The sequence below is a fragment of the Eschrichtius robustus genome, chromosome 16 (genome assembly GCF_028021215.1).
Source record: "Eschrichtius robustus isolate mEscRob2 chromosome 16, mEscRob2.pri, whole genome shotgun sequence".
NCBI lineage: Eukaryota > Metazoa > Chordata > Mammalia > Artiodactyla > Eschrichtiidae > Eschrichtius > Eschrichtius robustus.
This window is the reverse complement of record NC_090839.1, coordinates 64866933-64894399: the sequence shown is the minus strand read 5'-3', so window position 1 is coordinate 64894399 and position 27467 is coordinate 64866933. Positions and strand designations below refer to the sequence as shown.

The 27467-nt window shown below is 49.0% G+C and overlaps 1 protein-coding gene across 5 annotated transcripts in view; it reads right to left on the bottom strand.

Annotated features, from left to right (window-relative positions):
* Positions 1-5569: 5569 nt before the first annotated feature.
* SNX29 (sorting nexin 29) overlaps positions 5570-27467 on the bottom strand; it is a 565105-nt gene continuing 543207 nt past the window's right edge. For 3 of the 5 annotated variants that reach the window (XM_068565494.1, XM_068565495.1, XM_068565496.1), the window contains one exon: positions 5570-11206. In XM_068565494.1, the coding sequence (XP_068421595.1) occupies positions 11077-11206 (130 nt within the window). In that variant the 3' untranslated portion in view covers positions 5570-11076. The remainder of the gene's footprint in view (positions 11207-27467) is intronic. The other 2 variants (XR_011076885.1, XR_011076887.1) reach the window with 2 other exon arrangements.

The following is a 27467-nucleotide window of genomic DNA, read 5'->3' as shown; positions in this document are numbered from 1 at the left end:
CTTTGATACCTTTTCAGATAATTTTAGTATACGGTGTTATGTAAGGCTCCAACTTCCTCTTCCACATGGACAACCAGTTTTCCCATTTGTTAAAAGACTGTCCTTTTCCCATCAAATGGTCTTGATACCCTTGTCAATGAATCATTTGGCCATATATGCAAGGGTTTATTTCTAGGTTCTCTATTCTATTCTATTTTTGTGTATGTCTTTCTTCACGCCACTACTGCACTGTTTTGTTTTGTTTTTTTAAGACTTTTTTTGATGTGGACCATTTTTAAAGTCTTTATTGAATTTGTTACAATATTGCTTCTGTTTTATGTTTTGGCCTTTTGGCTGTGATCATGTGGGATCCTAGCTCCCCAACCAGGGGTTGAACCTGCACCCCACACATTGGAAGGCAAAGTCTTAACCACTGGATTGCCAGGAAAGTCCCACTGCCACACTGTTTTGATGACCGTAGCTTTGTTAAAAGTTTTGAAATCAAGAAATGTGAGTCTTCCAGACTTGTTCTTCCTTTTCAAGATTGTTTTAGCTATTTTGGGTCCCCTGAGCTTCCGTATGAATCTTAAAATGGATTTTTTCTATTTCTGCAAAAAAAAAAAAAAAAAAAAAAAAAAGTGATAGGGATTTTCATAGGGATTGCATTCAATCAGTCAATCACTTTGGGTAGTGACATCTTAATATTAAATCTTCTAATCCATGAAGATTACACATGGTATGTGTTTCCATTTATTTATGTCTTATCTAATTTCTTTCAGCAGTGTTTTATGGTTTATTGTACAAGTCTTTTACCTCTTTGGTTAAGTTAATACCTAAGTATTCTTTCTGATGCTATTGTGAGTTGAACTGTTTTCATAATTTTCCTTTCAGATTATTCATTGTTAATGTACAGAAATGCAACTGATTTTTGTGTGCTGACTTTGTACCCTGCTACTTTGCTGAAATTGTTTATTATCTCTAACAGTTGTGGGGTTTTTGTTTGTTTGTTTTGTTTTGCAGAATCTTTAAGGTTTTCTATGTATAAAATCCTATCATCTATGAATAGAGAGGATTTTACTTCCTCCTTTTCAATCTGCATGCTTTTTATTTCTTTTTCTTGCCTAATTGCTCTGGTTAGAACTTCCAGTACTGTGTTTGAATAGAAGTGGCAAAAGTGGACACCCTCATCTTGTTCCTGTTCTTAGAGGAAATGTTTTCAGTCTTTCACTGCTGAATATATATGGTGTTTGCTGTGGTTTTTTTTAATATATGGTTTTTATTACGTTGAGGTATGTTCCTTCTATTCCTAGTTTGTTGAGTGTTTTTATTATGTAAGGGTGTTGAATTTTGTCAAATGCCTTTTCTGTATCTATTGAGATGATCAAGTGGGTTTTTTCCCCTTTCAATCTGTTCATGTGGCATATTATATTAATCAATTTTCACATGCTGAACCATCTTTGCATTCCAGGAATAAATCCCACTTGGTCATGGTGTATAATATTTTTAATATGCTGCTGAATTCTTTGTAAGTGTTTTGTTGAGGATTTTTGCATCAGTGTTCACCAGGGATATTGTTTGTAGTTTTATTTTGTAGTTTTGTCTGCCTTTGTATCAGGGTAATACTGCCCTCATAGAATGAGTGAGAAGTCCCTCTTCTTCAATTTTTTGGAAAAGTTTGAGGATTGGCATTAGTTCTTTAAATGTTTGGCAGAATTCACCAGGGAAGTCATCAGGTCCAGAACTTTCCTTTCTCTGGAGATTGATTACTAATTCAATCTTCTTACTAGTTATACATAAGTTTATTCAGATTTTCTATTTCTTTGATCCAGTCTTGGTAGGTTTTGTGTTTCTAGAAATTTGTCCATTTCATCTAGGTTATCCAACTTGTTGGCATGAAATTGTTCATGGTACTCATAATCCTTTTATGTCTGTAGAATCAGTAGTAATGTCCCCATTTTCATTTCTGATTTTAGTAAATCGAAGCTTCTTCTTTTTTCGTTGGTCCATCTAGCTAAAGGTTTGTCAATTTTGTTGATACATTTCAACAACTTTCATTAATTTTCTCTGTTGCTTTTCCACTCTCTTTTATTTCTGCTCTAATTTTTATTATTTCCTTCCTTCCGCTAACTTTGAGTTTAGTTTGTTCTTTTTCTAGTTCCTGAAGTTGTAAATTAGAGTGCTGATTTAGGTCTTTCCAGTTTTTTAATATAAGCATTTATAGCTGTAAATTTCTCCCTTGGCATTGCTTTTGCTGCATCCCATAGGTTTTGGTATGTCGTGTTTTCATTTTCATTTGGCTTGAAGTATTTTCTAATTTCCCTTTTGATTTCTTTGATCCATTGGTTGTTTGTATTGTTTTTCACAAATCTGTGAATTTTCCATTTTCCTTCTGTTCTTGATTTCTAACTTTATCCCATCAGGTTGGAGAGGACACTTTGTATGAAATCTATCTTTTAGAATCTGTTGAGACTTGTGGCCTAACATATGGTCTATCCTGGAAAATGTCCCATGTGCACTTCAGAAGCATGTATATGCCACTACTATTGGGTAAAGTGCTCTGTGTATGTCTGTTAGATTTAGTTGGTTTATTATGTTAAATCCTCTATTTCCTCACTTATCTTCTGTCTGATCGTTCTGTCCATTATTGAGAGTGGGTTATTGAAGTCACCAGCTATAACTGTAGAACTGTCTATTTCTCTGTTCAATTCTGTAAGTTTTTGCTTTCTATTTTTTGATAATTATTATTAGGTGCATAAATGTTTATAATTGTTATATCTTCTTCCTGTATTGAAACTTTCATTAAAATCTATTTTGTCTGATATTGTACAGCCACTCCTCTTTTGGTTACTACTTGCATGGAATATCTTTTTCCATACTTTCACTTTAAATCTATTTGTGGTTTTAGATCTAAAGTGAATCTCTGGTGGACAAAATATAGTTGGATCATGTGTTTTTATTCATTCTGCCAATCTTTGTCTTGGTTGGAAAGTTTAATCCATTTAAATTTAATTACTGATAAGGAGGGACATATTCTGTCATTGCTATTCATTTTCTATATGCCTTATAGCTTTTTTGTCCCTCATTCCATGCATTGCTGTCTTTGGTGTTTAGTTTTTTGTCATGAACTGTTCCTTTCCCATCTCCTTTTGTGTATATTCTATAGCTGTTTTCTTTGTGATTACCATGAGGATTACATTTAACAACCTAAAGTTACTTTGAATAATGATTTGAATTTACATCAGCTTAACTTTAGTAACAAAAAAACCCTGCTCCTTTACAGCTCCATCCCCACCCCTTTGTACATCTTTGTACATTGTGTGCTCCCAAACATAAACTAATAATTTTTTTAAATGCATTAGTCTCTTAAATTATGAAGAAAACAAAATGTGGAGTTACAAGGAGTTAAAACCAAAGTTACAAGTAATACTGGCTTTTAGACTAGCTTGTCAGTTGGGCTTGACTAGGGCTGGGTTTTTGCCAAGTAAGTGTGACAGAGGGGCAGGGGAATCACGGATGTCCCTGAAAGGGAGCGATGATTCTCATGGCCCACAGAACCAGCACTGGGACGGGGGTGCTTGGCAAGAGTATGTGAGGAGGACAGGCTTTTAAAAATGACAGATTGCAGGCCTGAAAAATTTGAACAGTTGTTGCGGTGAGGGCCCTAGAGCAAAGTGCTGGGGTGACAGAGTGGATCAGAGCAGAGAGTCTGACGTCAAGATTACAGAGGTGGTGCAGTGTTGGCCGCCACGTTGGTCTAGAAGAGCTGCAAGTGGCACAGAGGAATAGCCTCTGGAGAGGAAGCAGCTCAGAGAAGCGAGATGCGGGGTGTGGCTGGAGGGGATGGAGGGGCCCCTGAGTGAGGCGTTAATCATCAGTGAGTGAGAAGCAGCTCGGAGGTCAATATACAAGTCCAAGCGTAGGCGTAGAGAGTGTTACAGGTGCATGGCATGAACGTCAAAGGAATTGATGTTTTTAAGGAGGCAAAGTGGTTTGAAGCAGGGAAATTGAGAATTGGGAATATGGATTGAGGGAGAATGAAAAAGACAGCCTTTCCTTGGGGGAGCTCGAGTGAAGAGGGCCCTTGGGAGACAGCCATGCTTGGAGATGGCTGGGAAGCTGGAGGAGAGGTTGAGGATTATCGGGGAGTTTGTTCCGTACTGGAAGCGAGGGAGGGGAGACCAGGACAGATTAGAGTGTGGCCAAGACAGTCCAGGCTGTGGGCACGGCGGAAACAGTCCTCTGTTTCTTTTCTACCTTGAGACTGGGGGACCTCGGGCCAGCACTCAACCTGTGCAGTTTTCTCATCTCTTCAAATACAGGATACATTGGGTTGGCATAGGGTTAAGTAACCTGGAGGCTGTAGAGCACAGGACGCAGTGCGATCCATGTACACGCCCTCAGAAACCAGCGTTGGTCCCACCCCTTCTCCTGTTTTATCAGCCCGGGAGTGCCCTTGCCACAGCACTGGGCTCAGCAGTCTGCAGTGCACCCTTCGTGGGGCCCTGAGCAGAATCTCCCCAGGATTTGCGGGTACGACTTTTATATACTGACTTTATGCCTAGGCTCTTATCATCCTGTTTAAAAAGGTTAAGTACCTTGCTATAGGGTATGAATTTTTAAGCCAATGTAAATTTGGGGTGGGGAGCAGGGGACAGTGTAGTGTTTCTTTCTCATCCTTCAGGTCACAGCTTAAATGTCACATCTGCCAAGAGAACCCCTTGGTCTAGCCTCATGGTTCTCAAGGGGGGGACCATTCCTCAGTCCGAGGACGTGTGGTCAAATCTGGAGACATTGCTGGTTGTCAGTATGGAAAGGGTTCTAGGGGCATTTAGTGGGTAGAGGCCAGGGCTGCTGACCATCTTACAGTGACAGGACAGTCCCCTTGACACAGAATTGTCCAGCCCCAAATGTCAGCAGTGCTGAGGGTGAGAAAGCCTGGCCTGGACTATTTACAGGAGATCCTTCCTCCAAGCCCTGCTTATTCCTTCATGGCGCTTACTGCGGTCTTGTAATTATCTGGATGGCTGACTTTAAGAAGTGTGTGTGTGTATAGACAGAGAGATGGATGGAGAGATAGATAGATAGGAAGAAATATACATATCATTGTCCATCTGCCTTACTTGGAATGTCAGTCCAAAACGGCAGGGGTCTTTTCTGTCTTGGTCACTGCTGCATGCCCAGTGCCTCGCATGATGATATATGGTAGGTGCCCAATAACTGTCTGTTTCTGAGTGAATGAATAGGAGGGGCTTTTTCCCTTCTGTATAGAATTTTGATTCTACATCTCCAATTAATACAGACCTGCCTAATAACTCAAAATAGGATTTTGCTCCACTTCAAATACAAGTGATGTTCGTCCAGTCAAATCCTGTTGTTCAGGATAACATGTGCAATGGTGAAGGACCTTTCTGGAAGTTTTTATAACATGTATATTGAAAGTTCACCTAATCCCCAACTGCTGAAAAAAGAATGGACACAAAGAATCAGAGAGACCATAAACCGAGTATCTAATTTAGAAAATGTCACTGTTTTAATGTTGTCAGTTGTAAAGAGGTGTGTCTCAACCAGACTGTAACAAAATTACCACAGCTTATTCCAAAAGAAAATTTTAATACAAGAGAGTTTAGAAAATTAAACACATTTGTTTAAAAATTCTATTGTGTAAACCTTAACAGAGCAGGGTGGTTAAGATAATACCACGTGTTTCAGAGCGAATCCGCGGGCTTCTAGGCCTCACGTCCAGACACTAGACTCTAGATTTGTCGCCTCGTTCCCTGCGACAGACGGCTCACTGGGACCCGATCGTGGGTGACTCCGGCTGGGTCACCATGGCGCCTGTAGTCAAAAGACTCCCTCCTCCAAGAAGTGAGCATCTGATGAGTTAAGCAAAGTGTTCTACCAAATGGCGATGCCAGGGATGGTGCCACTAAGGCGGCAGAGGCAAAGACATTCTTTCCAGGATGAGTGCTAGATAACAAAAAATCCACCACCCCCTCACTCCTGGCTATGCCTGTTCTCCAGCTCATCTCTGGAGGAGCTAGCAACTCTGGGTGCAAACGTGTGATCCCCCATTTTGTAACCTTCCACGTCCTCAGTCCCAGTTTTTGCAAGGGCGTCCCCTTGTATGGTCTCGGGTGATGGCGGAAAGAATCGTCGGAGGTGCGTGGCTTCTCCCCTTGCAGTTCATGAAGGCAGGAGGCAGACCTGCTGGGATTCGAGGGCAGGCGGGGAGCCTGGGCGGGTCAGCTAGTGGTTTTCAGTGATGGTGGCAAAACATTTATGTGCCAGTAAGAAAGAAGTGAATCCCTGGACCTCGAAACACTCATGGATCCAGCCTGGCCTTCGAGTGGGGTTGCTCATCCTTGCTGTAGGCTCAACCATCTTTCAGAGAAACCAGATATTTTTTTCCACTCCTCTTCCTAAACTGATGATTGGGTAGATGAGGAAACCCATTTAATGCGGTTGTTAGGATTCAGAGATGAAAGTAAGGGCTCCTTGACAGACTTGAGAACTACCCGAATCAGGCCCATCCACGGCAACGGGCGTGGCGGAAGGGAAGGTCAGAATCCCGCCATGAACTGAGCAGGGGCGTTTCAGTCACTGTGGGGTGAGGAGACAGCTGCTCTGCTCAGAGCACGGAGATCGGCAAGGCTCCACCCTCACTTCTATCGATCCAGTAGCCAAAGTTTTATTTTAGAAACGTAATCAAGACCACGTGTTAGGGAAACATGAAAAATGAATTTTTTGGCATGGGAATGTTAGATAAAATATACAGTGCTACAATTGTGCAAAATTAGCACAGAAGCCAATCTGAACAGCAGACATTTAATGTTAGCTTTAATGAAACAATACACAATACTGTGAAAAATGATCATTGCAAAAGGCCTTGCTTGTGAGCAGATGCCTGCGTGCCAGAAGCGCCCAGCCTGGGGGAAGGTCCAGTGCGGGTGGCAGTGTCCCGAGGGAAACACCGAGACAGGGTCAAGACAGTTAGTTATTGCCTTTGGGGGTTGAAGCTTGAGCAGGGCGTGCTCCTTCTAGGACGCCTCTTAGCCGATCTGATGCTCCCAGGCAGGGTCCTTCTCTGGCAGGTCCTGGGGGATGCCCACGTGGCTTGAGGCTGAGAATCCAGCCTGTTCTTTACTGTCAGTGACACGCCCAGGCGAGGTGCCCCCTTTGGGGGAGAGCACCTCCCATGAATGGGCGCTGGTACCGAGTTGCCAGGCTGAGGGATGAAGGAAGGATGCCAGATGTGACTGGTTAGGAGAGGTCTGCCGGGGCCCGAGGTCAGGGCCTGGCCTCCAGGTGAGGGGTCCAGCTGGCGGCACCCCCTGTGAGGGTGAGCAGGTGGCGTGGGGGACCAAGGCCTGAAACCCTGTGACCTGGTCCTCCAGTGGGCAAACTGTCTCATGAGGAAATAATAGGAGAAAAAGAGGAGGCAAGGCCACCAGCTTGCCCAGGGCCGCAGAGCCCTAGTTCAGGGTGTTAGGAGTGCTTCGGATCAACTGGGCTGGTGGGTGGGTCTTCATTCCTGTTCCCTGATTCTGAGCCCAAAACCTGGGGATTAATTCTTGGGCCTCCAGTGCCTGCTGCCTCTGGGCATTAGCTGCAGCTGTGTTATCAATCCCACGGATGTAGACAGCTTTGATTGCCTCTGTTGTTTTAAAGGCACAGCACAGCCCGGCACTACACCCAGCACTGCTGTAAAATCCAGCGGTTATCAAAGAACACATCTCAATAGGCCCCATGCTGTGTGACCAGACCTTGTCCACAAACACTGGTCCACGTCCCTCCCCCTCACCGTTCACGCCTCTTGCCAGGTCTCACAAGATGGCACTGTCTCTACAACTCAATCAGGTGATCCCTTTCGTAGCTAGGAAGCCCCTGGATGGGCCTGGTGATGGTGTTAAAGGCGACCACTGTGGGGTTTAACAGCCTCTTCCAGGAAAGCCGCCTCCTCCCCCAGGGCCTGACTGTGGAGAGATGCTGGGTTGTTTCAAGCCAGGATTCCAGACCAGCTGCAGGAGTAGGAGCTGAGAAAGCTCGCTTCTGGGCGAGGTTTACACCGGCCTCGGACCGCCCTTCCTGGGAGCTTTGGTTTTCTCTTTTAAGGAGCGATGTCTCTGCCCAGCCCTGCTTGTCCTGGGTCTCCTTTATCTGGGGGAAAAGGAGGGAGCAAACAAGATGATGGCAGAGATGGACCCAGCTGATGTTGCATCCCATTCTGGCTGAAGCCGCCCCTGAGCAGACAGCCTGGCTTTGCAGAGGGGACCTGGAGGGGCCTCTCCCTCCCTGAACAGGTGGGGTACCAGAGGGTCAAGGCCTTCTAGAGAGACGGGCCCTTCAGCTCCTTTCAGAATGGGGAGTGGCTTCCTCTCTCAGACGCCAACTTTGGAGGCTCCAAACAATTTTCTAATTTGATCAAGGAGAGAGAAGCAATGTCAACTGCTCCTTTCTGAAGGGCTGTCTTTCCCCCTGATGGGTCCCAGGGGATATCCCACCCTCTGAATTGGATTTGGGTTGATGGGCAGATATTGACACATCCTCAGGGGCTGGCATTTTGTGTCCCAGACCTCGGCCTGGACCTCGGTGTTTTATTCTTTCTCTAGGAGCTGGGGAGTCCGCCCCTTCTAAGTCCATCCCGCCACCCTGGAGAGCAGGGCAGGAGTATTTTGAGCAGCTGGATGGACTAATCACTGCAGAACATTCCATGTGATTCCAAAGTTAAGGCTTTGAGGAGGTGCTGTAATGTGCATGTCACATGCATGTCTGAGCTGAAATCAAAGGAATTGAAGGATCAGGGTTTCTGCAGGATCACAAAAACGGAGGTACAGATAGCAAGCAGCCTGGAGGGTCCCCGTGGGGCCCCCAGGAACATGCTTTTTACAATCCACGTTTTGGGAGAGCGGGGCAAGTTTTCCGTGAATAATTAAGCTTTAAAAAATGGGGAGGCAGAGTTTCTCCTTTTTAAATACGGGCTGCGAGTGCATTTGTATCTCCCAGCTCAGCATCTGTCCGCCGTAGCTATGGGTGCCTTTTTTTTTTTTTTTTTGGCTCTTTTTTTAACTCCGTGCACAGAATGTCAAAGCTGGCTCCTGGTGGGGTGGTTGGAGAAGGCGAGACCAGACTCGCACTCAGATGTGTTTCGGGTCAGGCGCCAGAAAAGGCTGGCTGATTGGAACCCTTGGCCCCGGGGGGTGTCGGGGCAGTGGTTCCATTCTGGGTCTAGTACAACCAGAGAGGAGACACCTTGGGAACAGATCCGGCTGTGCAGCCTGTCAGCTGGCATCAAACTGACTGCTGTGGAGGGACCCAGATGCGGGGGGCTGGGATCTGGGGCAGCTGGAGCTTCCGGACAGTCCCGGAGGATCTGGTTGAGGAGGACTCTGTGTTCAAGGCAGCGCTGTGGGACTCGAGATTCCAACAAAGTGCATGTGCAGCGGCTCCCTCGGCACACACGCGGAAGAGAGAAACCACGTTGCCTTTCTAGGACACAGCGTCCCTCGGGTCCTTGGACCCCCACGAGCTGACAGCAGGGCCCCCAGACACGCACTCCCCACTCCATCTGCGGAGAACAGCTGGCTAGTTTTGCTCACCTGGACCTGGCTCACCTGGCAGAATGTTCCCTCAGAAGTCACTCAGGCCTCCTCCGAGTCTCTGGAGGGCTGTGCGTAGATGATCTCAGCTCTGCTTAACTGCTCTGATAAGTTTCCGTTTGGCTGACGGCAGGAACACGCAGCACAAACCTTCCAGGCCATTCCTTCCAGAGTTTTCCGCTATCTAGGAAACGCTCAATGATTACCCACACCGCTCACCCAGTTGTAAGCTGATGAGTGGTTAGCCTTCTACGGACCATCTTTCACACACATTTACGTTGGCTACTGTCCCCAGAAAATGCCTCTCTTTGTATCAGCAGCTGAGATTGGCTCTTGCCCGGGGTGGGAGAGAGTTCCATGATTCTGGCCAAATGGCTCTGGTCCCATGGGGTGACCTGCCGCTGCTCCTCCTCCTGTTCCACCTGCCGGGGCCCCGCTCTGAATGGGAGGAGCAGAGGCGGTGGTCTCGGGGGCACGCAGGGCCCTGCTCCCACGGACAGCGCGCTGGCCGGCAGAGGCTGTGCCGCACACCCTCGTCTTTAGGGCATGATCATGACCTGTGCAGAGGGGACACTTGTGTCCAAGTTCACAGAGAGCCACGCTGAGCTCCTCGGAGCCCCGGGGCCAGGTCTGAAAGCCCGAGGCCCACAGAACCTTCTGGAATGCTTCCCGGATCCGAGTCTCTAACAAACAGCCTGAGGGCTCTCCTCTAGGCTTTCGAGGCCAGGGCCACCGACTCCTGGATAGCCCAGGCTCTCCAATACGGGTCACTGGGTGGCTGCTGATGGCTGGCCTGACCAGGTGCACATGGGCCCAGGGGGCCTCCGGTTTCCTACAGGGGCTGGTCCTTCCAGAACCAACCATAAGGAGGTAGGGAAGTTCTCCAAGAACCACAGTTCCGCATCCCTCTAATGGCTCCTTCACACGAAGGCCACGGGACTGTCTCCCTGGAGCATGGTGGCAAGAACTAGGGTGTCTACTGACCACTGGTGGGGAGAGCATGGAAAGGAACTAGCCTCCACCCAAACCCTTCGCGTCCATAGGTTGTAGCAGGCAATTACATTAAACAGGGGAAAAAAAGAAAAACCAGTCATTCGAATTCCCACGTGGGAAAGAGTTAAGAGGTGGTTTCTCGATGAACCTTCTGACCAACTGAGACATCAGATTTGTGCATCTCAACCAGGGGGCTCCGAGCCCGACCCAGCGCCCACCCTCCTGCCGGCCCCTGGGCTGGAGGGAGGGGAACGGCTGGCCCTCATGGCCCAGGGCAGGGCCAGGGAGAGCAGGGCCCACACGTCTGCGTCTGTCCAGCGAGGACCTGCCCTGCTCTCACATGGCCCAGTTTAATCAGGGGGTCACGGAACCGGTGGGGAAGGTGTGCTCTCTGGCGTTCACCGGGGGGACAGGGGTGTCCCTCCGAGGTGGAAGGGGCCAGCTGCCGTGGCCGGGGTGGAGGCAGCTGGCGCAGCACGTAGGGCCCGAGTCTGGGTGGCCGTCGAGGTCAGAGATCGCCGCTCTGGGGCTCCACGTTGCGCGTCTCCCTGGGGTGACCGCGGGACAGCTTGGGGAACCGGGAAGCCACTTTGGGCCGGCTGTTCTTGGTCAGCGGTTCTCCGGGAGGGGTGACGTCACTGTAAGACAGACAGAGCGGGGAGAATCGGGTTAAGTCAGGGTTCCAAGTGCAAATAGCTACAGGCAGGGCGGCGGGGGTGGGGTGGACGGCGGGAGTGGCCTCCGGGGCATGGCTGCTGCCTGGCTGGGTGGCAAGAGCGGCGTGGAGAAGTGGGGAGGGGCGTCCACATTGTCGTGTGAACTTCCTGTCCATCAGCAGCGCCCAGCACAGCACTGGGGCCGCAGCAGCTCTGGACCTGCTTTTAAGTCAGCAAAAGATGGTTCTGGCCCCGGCTGTCTTCTCACCATCTTCATTGATCTTCCAGCAAAGGCACATTTCAAAGTCAAAGAAAGAAAATGCTTGGGAGAACACTGCATTTAAAGTCATAAAAGATGCACAAACACAGGAGAGGGAATTATGTCTGCCAACGTCCAATTGTAAGGGCGTTTACGACAGCAGTATGTAAAAGAGCCAGAAATACGGAACAACTTATGAGTCCAATGCAAGGATCACTGATACTGGATATACTGGTGAAAAAACACCTATAACCACGAGACAGCAGCAGCCGGTACGCACAGGGGCACGGGAGTGTGTTTATGAGCCAATAAGGGCGTATGATTCCAACACAGGTTAAAGCACAGTAGGGAGGCTGTAACCCCGCCATGTACAGAAAACACCTGAAGGATACATTTGTTTACTCTGTGAATCTTGGCGCACCCACGTGGGCCAAGCACCGTGCAAGGCACTGGGGATAAACGGTGAACAAAACGGATTCTCCCAGGACCCGGGGAGCTCACAGTCCAAAGGAGGGTTAAAAACATCCCACGTTCAAAGACTTAGGTTACAAATGCCACCAGAGCCTCCCCGAGCAGGGAGCCTGGGGCATGGCAGGAAGTGCCCGAGAGCGGGCGTAGGGGGCCAGCCTGGGTGAAGCTTGGGGCCAGGAGGCTCTGGGCACCGGAGCACCGGGGGAGGCAGGGAGGGAGCAGCTGGAGGGTGAAGGGCATCTGCCGGAGGGCTCTCGGCGGCGGGGGCTCCATGATCTGGTTGCACTGGGAAGTGCCCGATGCCAAGGCCGCTGCTCCAGGCACGCGCAGAAGCCTGGGCTGGGGCTGTGAATGCAGAGGTGGTGAACTCTGTCTTATTTCCCACGGCTGCTGTAACACATTACCACACACTTGGTGGCTTAAAACAACACTCTGTGCTGTCTTACAGTTCTGGAGGCCAGAAGTCCCAAATGGGCCTTATGAGGCTACGTTCAAGGTGTACCTCTTGGAAGCTCCAAGGGAGAATCCTTCCTGGCCCTTCCCAGCCCCTGCAGGCCGCCTGCTTGCCTCGGCTCGTGGCCCCCGCCTCCATCTTCAAAGCCAACACTGCAGCATCTTCAACTCTCTTTCCCTCTGACCCTCCTGCCTCCTTCTTATAAAGACCCTTGTGATCACATTGGACCCACCTGGATATCTCCCCTCTGCCCCAATCCTTAAATCTACTGAGTCCCCTTTGCCATGTAAGGGGACACATTTATAGGTTCCAGGGGTTAGGGTGCAGAATTTGTGGGGGGGGGGTGTCATTCTGTCTACCACAGACTGAAATTTGAATAGAAAGTAGAATCAACACGACTTGGTAATGGAATAATAACTGCCTCTAAATGGTGAGATCACAGCTGACAGAAAATATAAAAGAGAAATAAGAGAAAACGTTGATAATAAATATCTCACTGATACAAAATGCTTTTAAAAAACAAAGATTAAAGGTTGTTCGCACATCCTGACTGTCTCTGTGGCGTCAGACTCTGTGCCAAGGGCTTTCCGGACGCGAGTCCTGGAGGACTCTGCAAGGGAAGACAGAGCCCAGCTAGAGCTGAGCCCAGAGGCTCAGGGAGGACACAGCCACCAGCGAGTAAGTGGCAGATCCAGAATCACCAGCAGCTGGTGAATCATCTCCAGGCCCAGTCCAGATAAGCAAAGGAATAGATCATATCCAAAGAGAAATGGTCCCCGCAGGGGTCCCTGAAATGGCCACTTGCTTCCTGCATCTCAGGAGTGGTTCGGTTTACACGAGCTGATTTTCACGCCTTTTCAGGGACCCAGACACTGTGCTCAGTGAGATGTCCCTCATTTCCCATTTGGGACGACATCTCAGTAAGATAATAAAATGAAAAATCCTTCTAATTACCACCTTCTCCCATGGGAGCCAGGGTGTGCTTATCTTCTGTGCATGGAGGGAAGAGAAGCATCTGACCTTGAACAAAGCTGGAGCTGCTCCAAATCCTCTGGGTACCTCCTTCGGAATGGCACTGGCCACGGGCCCAAAGCCGCCACGGCCCTCTCTTCTTCCCAAACACTCACATTACCATAAGCCTCTTTATCCCTGAATGCCGCCTAGAGGTATGGGCAGAAGATGCTGGAAGGAATCTTTGCCCCCCTGTGAAGGGCTGATGATTACGAGTGTGCAGGTGGGCTCAGGTGTAAAGGTCATTGTAAACCACTGGCCTCCCCAACCTCCTCCCCTCACACTGTCCGGGGTCAGGGGTCCAGCCAGTTGCCCCTGTGCCCGTGGCTGCTGTCATCACTGGGCATGATGTGCGAGGCCAGGAGGACCTCTGCCCACAGTGACCAGAGCCCGTGGTCCCCAGAGCTGGCTCCTGGGAGGGCCCGGGAGAGGCAGGAGCCTGGCTGGTGCGAGGGGACAGTTACGAGACAGCGGGGCCAGGACTCCGGCATTTCATTTAGTTTCACCAAAGGCACCTGTGTGGGGAGTAGCGCAGCGGGTGAGGGCGGGGCCTCGGAGCCAGGACACCCTCGGGTCCCCCGCCAACGGGCTCTGCTCGCTGCCCTCGAGCCTCGTGTCCTGGGCTGCCTGCCACACGGGGATGATGATCGCCCGGCCCTCACAGCGCTGTGGCAACGGCAGGAGAGTTCACCCCACGCGGAGCCACTAACAAGCTGCGTTTCCTTAGGCAAGTGTCTCGTTGGCTTTGAGCCAAGGCTTCTAGGGTAGAATAAATATTTATCCAAAAGAATAGAAATCAGGATCTGGAAGAAATCTCTCTGCACCCCCATGTTCACCACAGCACTATTCACAACAGGGAAGATGTGCCAATAACCTAATCTCCGTGAATGGATAAAAAATGTGGTCCATCCATACAATGGAATATTCAAGCCTTTAAAAAAAAGGAAATTCTGACATATGTGAAAACACGGATGAATGCTGAGGACACTACGCTAGGTGAAATAAGCCAGTCACAAGGACAGCTACTGTATGATTCCACTTACATGAGGCATCTGAAATAGTCAAACTTGGAGAACCAAAGCCTGGAATGGTGGTTAGTAGAGGCAGGGGGAGGGGCAAGTAGGGAGTTACTAACTGACAGGCATAATGTTGCAGTTGAATAAGATGAATAAGTTCTAAACTCAAAATGGATTAGGGACCTAAATGTAAGACTGGATACTATAAAACTCCTAGAGGAAAACATAGGCAGAACAGTCTTTGACATAAATCGCAGCAATATCTTTTGGGATCCACCTCCTAGAAGAATCAAAATAAAAACAAACAACTGGGACCTAATTAAACTTAAAAGCTTTTGCACAGCAAAGGAAACCATAAACAAAACGAAAAGACAACCCACAGAATGGGAGAAAATATCTGCAAATGAAGCAACCAACAAAGGATTAATCTCCAAAATTTACAAACAGCTAGCTCATACAGCTCTGTCAAAAAACAAAAACAAAAACCCAATCAAAAAATGGGCAGAAGACCTAAACAGACATTTCTCCAAAGAAGATATACAGATGGTCAAAAAGCACATGAAAAGATGCTCAACAACGCTAATTATTAGAGAAATGCAATTCAAAACTACAATGAGGTTATCACCTCACCCTGGTCAGAATGGCCATCACCAAAAAGCCTACAAACGATAAATGCTGGAGACCCTCCTACACTGTTGGTGGGAATGTAAACTGGTACAACCACAATGGAGGACAGTATGGATGTTCCTTAAAAAACTAAAAATAGAACTACCATATGATCTAGCAATCCCACTCCTGGGCATATATCCAGAGGAAACCGTAATTCAAAAAGATACATGCACTCCAGTGTTCACTGCAGCACTATTTACAATAGCCAAGACATGGAAGCAACCTAAACGTCCATCGACAGAGGAATGTTTAAAGAAAATGTGGTATATACAATGGAATATTAGCCATAAAAAAGAACGAAATAATGCCATTTGCAGCAACATGGATGGACCTAGAGATTATCATACTGAGTGAAGTAAGACAGAGAAAGACAAATATCATATGATACCACTTATATGTGGAATCTAAAAAAAAAATGATACAAATGAACTTATTTTCAACAGAAACAGACTCACAGACTTGGAAAACAAACTTTGGTTACCAAAGGGGAAATGTTGGGGGGAGGGGTAAATTAGGAGGTTGGGATTAGCAGATACATACTACTATTGGGTTGGCCAAAAGGTTCCTTCGGTTTTTTCCGTAAGATGGCTCTAGTAGCACTTGGTTGTCTTTAACTTCATTCAAAACAATGTTGTTAGAGTGTATGTGACAGCTGTCATATCAGCGTGCACTTAAAAATTAAGACTTATCAAAATTGGTGAATTTTTGTGTAGCCATTTTAATATTGAAGGTGGAAGAAAACAACATTTTCAGCATATTATGCTTTATTATCTCAAGAAAGGTTACAACGCAACGGAAATGCAAAAAAAAGGATTTGTGCAGTGCATGGAGAAGGTGACATGACTGATCGAACGTGTCAAAAGTGGTTTGTGAAGTTTCGTGCTGGAGATTTCTCGCTGGACGATGCGCCACGGTTGGGTAGACCAGTTGACGTTGACAGAGATCAAATCGAGACATTAATTGAGAACAATCAACGTTATACCACACGGGAGATAGCCGACCTACTCAAAATACCCAAATCAAGCGCTGAAAATCATCTACACCAGCTTGGTTATGTGAATCGCTTCGATGTTTGGGTTCCACGTAAGTTCAGTGAAAAAAAAACCTTCTTGACCGTATTTTGACAACCAATTCTCTACTGAAACGTAAAGAAGACGTTCCATTTTTAAAACAAATTGTGACGGGCTATGAAAAGTGGATACTGTGCAATAATGTGGAACGGAAGAGATCGTGGGGCAAGCGAAATGAACCCCCACCAACCACACCAAAGGCCGGTCTTCATCCAAAGAAGGTGATGCTATGTATATGGTAGGATTAGAAGGGAGGCCTCTACTGTGAGCTCCTTCCAGAAAACCAAACGATTAATTCCAACAAGTACTGCTCCCAATTAGACCAACTGAAACCAGCACTCACTGAAAAGCATCCAGAATTAGTCAACAGAAAACGCATAATCTTCCATCAGGATAACGCAAGACCGCATGTTTCTTTGATGACCAGGCAAAAACTGTTACAGCTTGGCTGGGAAGTTCTGATTCATCCGCCGTATTCACCAGACATTGCACCGTTGAATTTCCATTTATTTCCATCTTTACAAAATTCTCTTAATGGAAAAAATTTCAATTTCCTGGAAGACTGTAAAAGGCGCCTGGAACAGTTCTCTTCTCAAAAAGATAAAAAGTTTTGGGAAGATGGAATTATGAAGTTGCGTGAAAAACGGCAGATAGTAGTAGAACAAAAGGGTGAATACGTTGCTCAATAAAGTTCTTGGTGAAAGTGAAAACTGTCTTATTTTTACTAAAAAACCCAAGGTACTTTTTGGCCAACCCAATATATATAAAATAATCAACAAGGACCTACTGTATAGCACAGGGAACTATCCTCAATATTTTGTAATAAGGGAAAAGAATCTGAAAAAGAATTTTTTCATATGTATGAAAAAATATATATGTATATATATAACTGAATCACTTTGCTGTACACCTGAAACTAACACAACATTGTAAATCAACTATACTCCAATATAAAATTTAAATTAAAAAAAAAAGAGGAATAAGCTCTAGAGACCTGCTGTACAACACTGTACCTACAGTCAGCAGTCCTGTATTGTACACTTAAAATTTGTGAAGGGGGAAGGTTTCAGGTTAAATGCTCTTGCCACAAAAACAACAACAAAAAATAAGTCTAGTATTGGCAATTTCACATGGTTTAACAGTAGTATCTGAAGGCATGGGATTGTTGGTAAGTATAAACTGGGAGGTGACAGGGGTCCGGGGTGGATGGAGAAAAGGGTGGGGCCTGCTCTGAATGGGAAAGAGACCTGGGATTCTCCCCGGGTCCCTTCCCTCTAGGAGAGAGCCAGGGCCAAGGCCACATGCACCCCAGGACTGAGGTCCATCAGCAGAGCCCAGGGCTGTGCACATGCAGCTCCAGGGAAGCAGGAAGGTCTCACGGTTGCAAGGACAGCCTTAAACAAGGACCATGGATTTTTTTTACACCAAAGCTCACTGCAGCCGCCACCTTGCATGCCATCACATTTCTGTGTCCTCAGGCTGAAATTCTCATTGCTCACGCCTTTGTTGGCCTGGTGCACTAGTGAGATTTAAAGAATACTGCCGTTTCTTACCCAGCCCCATCGACAGAAATCAGGCCACCGAGAAGCTCTTCTTTCCTCCGGCCTGTGTTTTTATAATAAAGCAGGCTGGTGGCTCTGGATCTGGGCAGGAGCAGAACCACTGAGCAAGGTAAAATTACGTTCCTGATCCACCCGATTCTGTTTTAATGCGGGAGGTATGTCTACCCCAGTTTTGCAGACAAGAAAAGGGAAGTGTGGAGAGCAAGAAAGGCCCCACTTCCACCATAAAAATAGACTTCCAAAGGCTGTGTAGAGTAATAGAAGCTCCATATTCAAAGTCAGAAAACCTGTGTGCCTTCAGTTAGACACCTTAGGATTCTTGAGGAAGATCTATAACCTCCCCAAGACTCAGTTTTCTGATCTGTGAAATGGGCATAATATTGGTCCTTTCTACTGCTCATGTATCATCCAACACATATTTATTGAGTCTGTTACAAATAGGAATAGAGTTGGCTCTTTCAGGGCCCCTAGATCACTGAAATAAAAGAGGCACAGGCAAAGTCTGGTCAGCAAAATCTTAAGAACTTTGATGGCTGAGGCATCAAGATATGAAGGGAAGTGGATAGAGGCTTTTACAAAGATTTTAAAAACTACAGAAATATACCTCAAAACCTCCCGTTCCTTTCCGCAGCACAACTCAAGTCTTCCATCTGTCTGACCTGAGGGCAGGAGGCTGGAAGGCAGAGGAAGGAACCTTCTCTGAAGAGACCATACTAGGCTTTCTGGAACAGGTGCCCTAAAAATCTGTAGAGATGGAAGAGAGATGGGCATTTGGCAGGGATGTTTGGAGCCCCCTCCTCCTGTCAGGTCTTCCGTTCCTCAGACACATTCAGCAACACTCCCTGCCCACTGCTGGCCACCATCAAGGTGCCAAGGGAGTCCATGTCTGTGGAGGTGGCCCCTGCCAGGAGCCCCAGGGGGGGACAGTTCCTTTTAATAAGCCTCTGGGGCACACTGCCATGGCGTCTCTGTCCCCGGCACACAGCTGAAATTGATCCGCCGGTCTCAACCCCTCCTCAGTGAAAATGACCATGGGGAGAGATATGCTGTTCGTTTCACTTATAAAGTGCCTTTCAAGGGCCGGTCAATATTCCATTTGCTGGGAGCTGCCTTCTGCAGCTGGGAGGGTGGCTTTGCAGAGGCCACGCCTGCTGCTGGGCTGGACCCTGGAACACAGCTGGGACTGAGCGGCCTTCTGTAGAAGGTGTGGCCGCTGTCCTCCTGTACCCGGCTCCCTGACGGAGCCTGTGCTTGCAGGAGTTGGGAGAACTGCCTCTGGGATGTGCACACCCTGCGTCTCGTGCCCTCCGGTCTGTGGGAGGGGAGGGGAGGCCTTGCACCCCATCAGTCAAGGTGCGCCAGGCTAGTCGGCCTTTGACTTGGCTCGTAGGCACACCTTCAGGCTCAGGACCACACGATGGGGACCCACCTCTACCCATGCACTCCGTCACTCCGCTAAGCTTTCTCTCTGTGAGCTGTACCCGTGGATTTGAGGGAGGAGGCCTCCGTGGCACTTCCTCTCTGTTTCCTGTCCCTCGGTTTGACCTGGGTCTAAAGAGTGTCACCGTCTGGATGTGACCCAGAAATGGCCCTGGCAGTACCAAGGGTTCCCTGAAGGCAGAGCTTGGTCTGGTTCTTCTTTGGGTCCTCACAGTTCCCGACCCCAAAAAGCACTTGGTGATTTAACTCTTTTGGATGGATTAAAGAGGACCACTGCTTGTCAGGTCTTGGGCTAAAACGCTTACACCGATTCTCATGTAATCTGCACGCCAGCCTTGCGAAGGAGGCGTGTTTCACAGCTGGGGCCATCAAAGCACAGAAGCCACTTGTCCGGGGTCCCCTGAGCAAGTGAGAAGCAGAGGCTGGTCTTGAACATGCAGTCTGGCCCCAGAGCGCATAACTAGATGACCCAGGAGACCACGCAGTCAGGCTGGGGCCGCTGGTACGCGTCTGAGAGGCTGTGCCTTCAGCACAGACCGTCTGACCTTTGGAAACAATTGGAACTGCGGAGGGCGTGTCTGTCACCAGGTGCCCACAAACCCCATTTCAGTAAATCCCGTACTATGTTCTCAAGATCTTTCGCACATGCTTTCAATAGTGCTCTGACGTAACTGCTGCTCTCTGCTGACAGATTTTTAATATTTTAGCTTTAAATTTTTCTAGTCCAAGCTCTGGCCTGGTAGTTGAATACGCACAAGTTAAATGACGGTACAAAGGGAAGCGGGAGGATGTAGAGAGCCCTCGCATCATTAACAAACGTAAAGAGTAGTGACACCGGCTCACTGTAGGGGAGGAAATGGAACCAATACATGCAGGTGTGAAGAAGGGACCAGAAATAGCCTGTAATCCTGCCCTCCGTGGACGACCACTGTTTGTTAGTGCAGGAGTGTAGATTTTTCAGGTCATTTTTCTATGTGCATTTCTTATGGTGGATCTTTCAATATGAAAATGGTTATTTACTTCCTAAATAAACCTGCTTTGAAATCTGATGGTCTTTTAAATCAAGGCATTCTGTTCATGGAATGCCGCAGATGTTGGTGATGTGGCCTGGAAAACAGTGGTGACAGTGACGATGTGTCATTATAACAGGTCCGTTCACTGCGGGCTTGCTGTGTGGCAGGTGCAGGGCTCACCACCGTTATTTTATGCACTTCTCTCTCCCACCAACCCTGGGAGGTAGGGACGCTGTTTTACACATGAAAACTCAAGAGGCTACCGTCTAGCGTGGCTTCCTGAGCTGCAGGGACTTGTGCGATGTCACACGTGTCCTATGTGATACAGCAGGACACACACCCAGGCCCATCGTCTCAGCCTCTGGGCTGAGTGGCAGATGACAGGGCAGTATTGGCAGGAAAAAAAAGAAGGCCTACAGGGCTCTGGGAAGATGCTGCAATTTGTGAACGGACTCGCCTTGAGCGAGCCTTTTCGTGCTCCTCCCCCCAGCATCACTGCATCTCCTCTATCATCATCTATGTAAGAAGTTTCTCAGCCCGGTTCTAGGCAAAGTCTCTTAATCTATGATTGCCATCTGACAAATGGGGCTATAGGATTAAACAAGACAACACAGGGGGTGCTCTCTGTCAACGAGGGCTCTAGTGGCTGGAGGAGCTGGCAGGGCCTGAATCGTGGACAGAGGATCGTGGTGGGAGGGGCTGCATTTGAAGGTACAGCTTCTAAAGATCTCCCGACGGGGCCGGGAGCCATAGGACAGAGGTGAGCCCCAGAGACAGGGAGCCTCGTTGTGGGGCTGGTGTGGCCCCCCTGGGAGAAAGATCCTGAGGACAGACCCGAGACGGGGCAGTGGCAGTGCAGCAGGGGTGGGGATGGTGATCCAAAGGTGCTGAAGAGAGAGCATCCCTAGGGCTCCATGACCCATCAGGTGGGGGAAGTGAGAACGGGTTTCATCTGTGCTTGGAAACTGGACTACAGGGAGTGCCGAGCTTGGCGGGGAAGGTACAGAAAGTGACAGGTGGGTGGGGGGCATGTGTATCTCTGGGATAAATCATGCTATTAAAAAAAGTAAAGATATGTTTGTCCCTTTTTGCCAGGAAGATCGCACAAGTCCATACCAACACTGTACTGCCTACCTGTACTGCGCCCAGACACATCAGCTTTCATTACTTCATGGCTACAAACCATGATAGATGAGATTCTGATCGTTACAAATGGCGTGATGCTAACGGGGCCGCACCGGGTGCCTGGCCGGGAGCCTCTTCAGTTACAGCTCCTTGTTACCCAGAGTGGGGCTTCCGGGGCTCCTGATCTGCCTCGGCTGACATTTCAGAAGGTCTGTGCATCATGTCCTAGGTTGGGGACCGGTACGTAAAAGGCTCTTCCGAAAAGGGGCTGGGTCATTCTCCTGCTCGCCCCCCCTAGTACCTCCTCTGCCAGACCCTCATCTACACCCCCTCTCCGAATCCTGCCACTGACCCCTTCTCAATCCCCTTCTCACAGGTCAGCCCTCATCACATCTCCATGGTAATCACTGCCCACCCCCCCCGGTGGTGCTCTCCCCGATCATAAAGCCTGGCCAAACCCTACCCTGGTTAAGCCGAGCAGCAGACCAGGGAGGAAAAAGCCCAAGATGGGGCCGGCTGGCTGGCTGCGTTTTCGGTTCACGGCTAACCCTGCAGGCCCCAACGATCCTGCCCCAGTTCCCCACCTGGCCCCCCCTCTCTCTCGCTGAAGTGACTATTGTATTCCTTCCCTCTTCTCAGACCATCTCCATCCTGGACGCTCTGCCTGGCGGCAGGTCACCCAGAAAGCAGCCGGGGGGCTCCTCTCCTCTCCTCTCCTCCCCGTGACACAGGATCACGTATCCCTGCTCCTACTTGAGGCCAACCCCTCCATGGGGCCCAGGGGCAGTTCCCTCGGGACTTTCTCAAGGACGTGGCCCTGCCCTGTCCTGCCCCCTCCCTTCAAATGTCACCATGTCCCGGTATCTCTCAGCTTAAAGCCCTCCTTGGCCTCGAGCCCCTCTGGCTACCTCCACGCTGTCAAAGCCAGCGGTCGCCCTGCCCCACCCCCCCCACCCCCCCCCCCCGCCCCCGGCAGCTCCAGCCCCTTCTGACACGCCTCCCGGCGCTGCTGCCTGGCCACTGAGCTGTGGAGGCTCCCAAGGCCTCGGTTCTCTCCTCGTCTCTGTCTACAGCGCCTAGGGGGGATCTCATCCAGACCCACGGCATCGCATACGTCTAAATGCCAAGGATTCCCATATTTACGCTTCAGCCCCGACTGCCCTCAAGCTCCAGAGTCAATGGACCCCGTGGACATTTTGGCATTTCCCCTTGGATGTTTGACAGGCACCCCTATCTTGAATGTGGCCAAAATGGGAATTCTGATGTCCCCGTCCAACTTCTGTTCCTTCTCTGGTCTTCACTTTCGTAACTGGTGCAATTCCCTACCGCACTGCTCAAACCAGAACCGAACACATCATCCCCCTGGTGTCTCCCTTTCCCTTACATCCCACACCTAATCCATCCATGTGCCCTTTCGGCTCTACCTGTAGACACATGCTCGATACTCCACTTCTCTCCACTCCGCTGTGACCGCCCTAGGTCTGGCCACCATCACCTCTTGCCTGGACTCTCACGACAGATTCCCATGTGTTCTCCCTGCTTCCACTTGATTCCTGTGCAACTCGTCAGAGTTATCCCGTTATTTCCCCACCTCCATGGCTTCCCTCTGCATTCAGTCAAATCCTTACCAGGGCTACACCTCACCCTCACCTCCTCCAGCTGCACTGAGACCGCCTGGATTGCTCGGAAGTCCTCCTTCAAGTCTCACTCAAGTCACCGCCAGTCGTGCGCCGCTGCATCACTGTTTTGGTTTCTTTACAGTACCTGTCACTCTCTGAAGTGTCATCTTTACCAACTTAACCCCAGTGCCTAGAATTGGGCCTGGTCCACTTAACCTTTTGGGTGAGGTCAAAGTGGCCTGCAAACGCCAAGCTCATCCCCACCAGACCTTGTCCTCACCCAGCTCAGAGGGGGAGGCCTCAGAATCAGAAAGCCCCAGGCTGACACCTGACTCTATAATGTACCAGCATGTGACTGTGAGAAAGCCATTTAACGCCTCTGTGATTCAATCCGAAAAAACAAGAGTAATAATCCATATTCACTTCTCTCATAGAAAGTGGAGGTAATATTACTCTCATGACATTGGTAATAAGAAAAATAACTGCCTCCAAAGCATCACCCAGGCTTGTCCCATCAGGCAAAAGCTATAGTGGTTTTAACAGTAGGGGTGCAAAGAGAACATTAAAGTGGCATAAAATTCGGTGTGGAGGGAACAGACCTAATACCATCTGCAGAAATACATAAAGGAAAAGACTGAGAAACGTGACTCCCTTACATGACAGACAGACTGTGAGGAGCGGGGAATGAAATGTCCAGCGTGTGTGCAGGGCTCCTACAAACCAACAAGAAAGAGGCTACAGCCCAACAGCACACAGGGGAAGGATACAGTGAGCCCTTGACAGAAGAAAAATAAACAGGTTTTAGGTTTTTCAGTAATTCTGCTATTTCTTCAAGCCACACTACGTGCCACGTAGCAGACAGAGCCCCTGCTCTTGGGGAGGTGGCCTCGTGACCCCAGGCACCGTCTTCTCTCGCCTGAATCCCCCTACCTGCCCTCCCGTGTCCAGCCTGCTGCTACTCTCCTCCAGCGCTGAGCAATCCAGCTAACAAAACAAGCCCGTCGTGGCACTTCGGCTCCAAAATCTCCAGTCGTTCACCTACCGCCGAGTAAAGTGCTTACATGCTCTCCCAGGCCATCCCCGACTGGGTGGTCCCCTTCCTCACTCCGTTCCCTGCCTGGGGCCCCGCAGCGGGGGCTGGGCGCACGCCTATCCCGGGGCCTTAGCAGTTACTGTCTCTTCACCCCAAAGCCAGCGGGGATTTCCTGCCGGGTTCTCGCCCTCCTCCTCCAGGTCTTTCCTCTTCTGGGACGTGCTCAGCGCTGCCTTCCTTGCCACCGCCCACCTCCCACCTCTCCCCCGCTACTCTGCACTGTCATTTGGCGCGTTACGTTGATGTGGGTCTGGTTCATGGCTGTAACCCAGCGGGTAGAGACAATGACACAGAAGTACCCAAGGACGATTTGTGGAATGAATGAGTCCTAGAGAAGGACCCAACACACCCAGAGAGAGTCCCCCTCATTAGTCATCAGGAGAATGCAAACCGGCCAAAGGGGAGAGAGCCGTTACCAAGCTTTGCTGGGGGTGCTGAGAAGCGGGTGGTCATGCAGGTGCAAACGTACAAACCGGTGAAAGCTTTTAGGAAAGCTGAGGGAGCTGTGTGTGCATGCGTGTGCGTGTTTACACACACAAATATACATGTGCAAACCCTCTGACTAAGGAACACTACTTCTAGGCGTCCTCCTATGGAGACACTTGCGTGTGCAAGGGTGTTCAAGACAGCGTGGTTTCTAACGAGGAAGCGTGGAAATAACCTGCCTGCCCGGAGGCAGGAGACGCAGTAAATGCACGACGGCACGTGGGTAAACGGCAACGCTGCCATCACAGAGGACGCAACACACCAACGTGCACGGACAAGAAAACATCTTCAAGGTACAATTACATGAAAACAGGTTTCAGAACAAGACAGTGTAGGATCCTATTTTTATTTAAAAAAACCTCAAAATGCATGTGCACATAAACATGCGTCTAAATGCAGAGACCAGAAGGATGGAGGTGAAAGGCCAAACTTGTGTTTTTCCTGTATATTCACTTTGTTTAAACTTTTTCAACTAGAATACATTACTCATTTAATAAAAACACAATAGGGGACTTCCCTGGTGGTGCAGTGGTTAAGAATCCACCTGCCAGTGCAGGGGGCACGGGTTCAAACCCTGATCTGGGAAGATCCCACATGCCACGAAGCAACTAAGCCCGTGCGCCATGACTACTGAGCCTGCTCTCTGGAGCCCGCGAGCCACAACTACTGAGCCCACACGCCACAACTACTGAAGCCTGCACGCCGCAAGGAAGAGTAGCCCCCGCTCGCCGCAGCTAGAGAAAGCCTGCGCGTAGCAACAAAGACCCAACACGGCCAAAAAAAACAGTAAGTTAGTAAATAAATAACACAATAAAAACCAAAACATTGCATAGAAGAGCCCCTGAGCTGCTGCCTGGAGATCCCCAACTTCACTGGGTTCCGTTTTTCTGTACGGGGATGGCGAGCACGGGCAGCTGCGCCAGGCTGAAGCCATCCAGAGCCTGAGTGGGCCTGGGGTGGCCTCAACTAGCAGGAGTGTCTCTGTGTCTGAGCTGTTTTTCAGTGATCAGATCTGCTTGTAACCAGTTCAATATACCCCCGTCCCCAGCAAGCTCTGGGAAGACTGTGTCTTCTCTGCTTCCCTTGTTGCTGAGTTTCCAGCCGTGTTGTGTTTCCCTCCGTGTTTGCCCCACTCTCTCGATTTTGCCTTTCTGCACAGCCTGGGAACCTCCAGGCAACGGTGATCTCGAAGAGTCTCCCTCCATTTTCCCGAGTCCCCATCCTCTAGCATTGTCCCTAGAAAGAAGTGCAGCTGGACATTGACTAAGGAGTCAAAGAACCCCAGAGCCAGATGTCTGCTACCGCCCCAGCTTGCACCCCAAGGCGCAGCCCACACAATGGGGCAGTTCTGATGAGAGTCGGCTAATGGCATCAGAATGATCACCTCTAACTAGGCTTTTTTTTTTTTTTGGCTGCGCTGGGTCTTCGTTGCTGCGCACGGGCTTTCTCTAGCTGCGGCGAGCAGGGGCTACTCTTCATTGTGGTGCGCAGGCTTCTCATTGCGGTGGCTTCTCTTGCTGCGGAGCACGGGCTCTAGGTGTATGGGCTTAGTTGCCCCTCGGCATGCGGGATCTTCCCGGACCAGGGCTCGAACCCGTGTCCCCTGCGTTGGCAGGCGGATTCTTTACCACTGGACCACCAGGGAAGTCCCTTAGATAACTTATTAAGACAGAAGGCTGATCACAGCACACTCCCCTGATGATAGCCCTTCAGAGGCTGCCTGCTGCGCTCTGAATAAACCCCACGCTCCTTACAGCCTGCTGCCAAGGCCACGCTCCCCCCGCCAGGGCTGCACAGCACTGGACAGGGCCTCTGTATTATCCGGAAGTGTGCCGGGCCATCCGCTGTGCGGGCCAGGGCTGAGAGCCGCAAATGTAAAGACCAGCTAAAAAGAGAATGATCCCCTTTATCTCTGAAGTCAAAGGTGGGTTTCTGGTGGGTTGGCAAACTGGTGGAACATTTGATAGTGTCAGAACTCTCTGGAGAAACAATTTGAACCATCCTTGGAAGAGGGCAGGTCTGAGCACGGTGCACGGACCTTTGCCGGTGGGAGCGGCTCATGGACAGTACCGAGGGCTTTCTAATATTTTCCCAGCAGCTGTGGGCCCTGGTTTCATCACTCCACACCGATTCAGGCCTCGTCACTGGAAGATGAAGATGCTCTGCTCCTTGTACCCGGATGCACCCGCTTAGGAGCACAGATCAGTTTGCTTGAGATGGAGAAACGCTTTCCACTTCTATGGGTCAACTGGAGATTTATTTCTATTTCAGTATAACTGACAATTCTGAGTTTCTCTTGCCGGCTTCTTCCCAGAAAGAGTCTGTTATGAAAATACCATTCAAATAAAAAAAAGTCCCGTTCAAAAAAAAAAAGGTAGTAGCTCCATCTTCCCAAAAAAGTTAAAGAAGATAAGGCAAAAGATATTCCTTCCTCCACCTTCCTTATCTCAACTCTTTGGCCTCAACGTACTTTTAAACAAAATTATTTCATTTGTTTTGAATAAGGAACATATAAAGTGGTGTAAAATGAAAAAGCATGCGGAGGAAATGTATAAAAACTGAGTCTCCCCACCCCCGTCCTCCAGGCAACCATGGTGACTTTTAAATGCATCTTTCTAGAGCTACCCATCACACACACAGCATGTACACAGGTGTGCATGTATGTGTATACACACACACACACACACACTACGTATACATACATTTCTTGTTTGCTATTTCTAAAAATGGAAATGCATGCACTGTGCTCCATCTTGCTTTTTCCTCTTAAAGATGTATCCTGGAGATTTTCCATATCACTACATATACATCAGCCCCAACGTTCTAGTTCAGGGGTGGGCCAACTTCTTCTCTAAAGGGTCTGAGAGTAAACATCTCAGGCTTCGCGGGCCCTTTTGGTCTCTGTTGCACCTACCCAGCTCTGTCCTTGTAGCACAAAAACACCACAGACAGTCT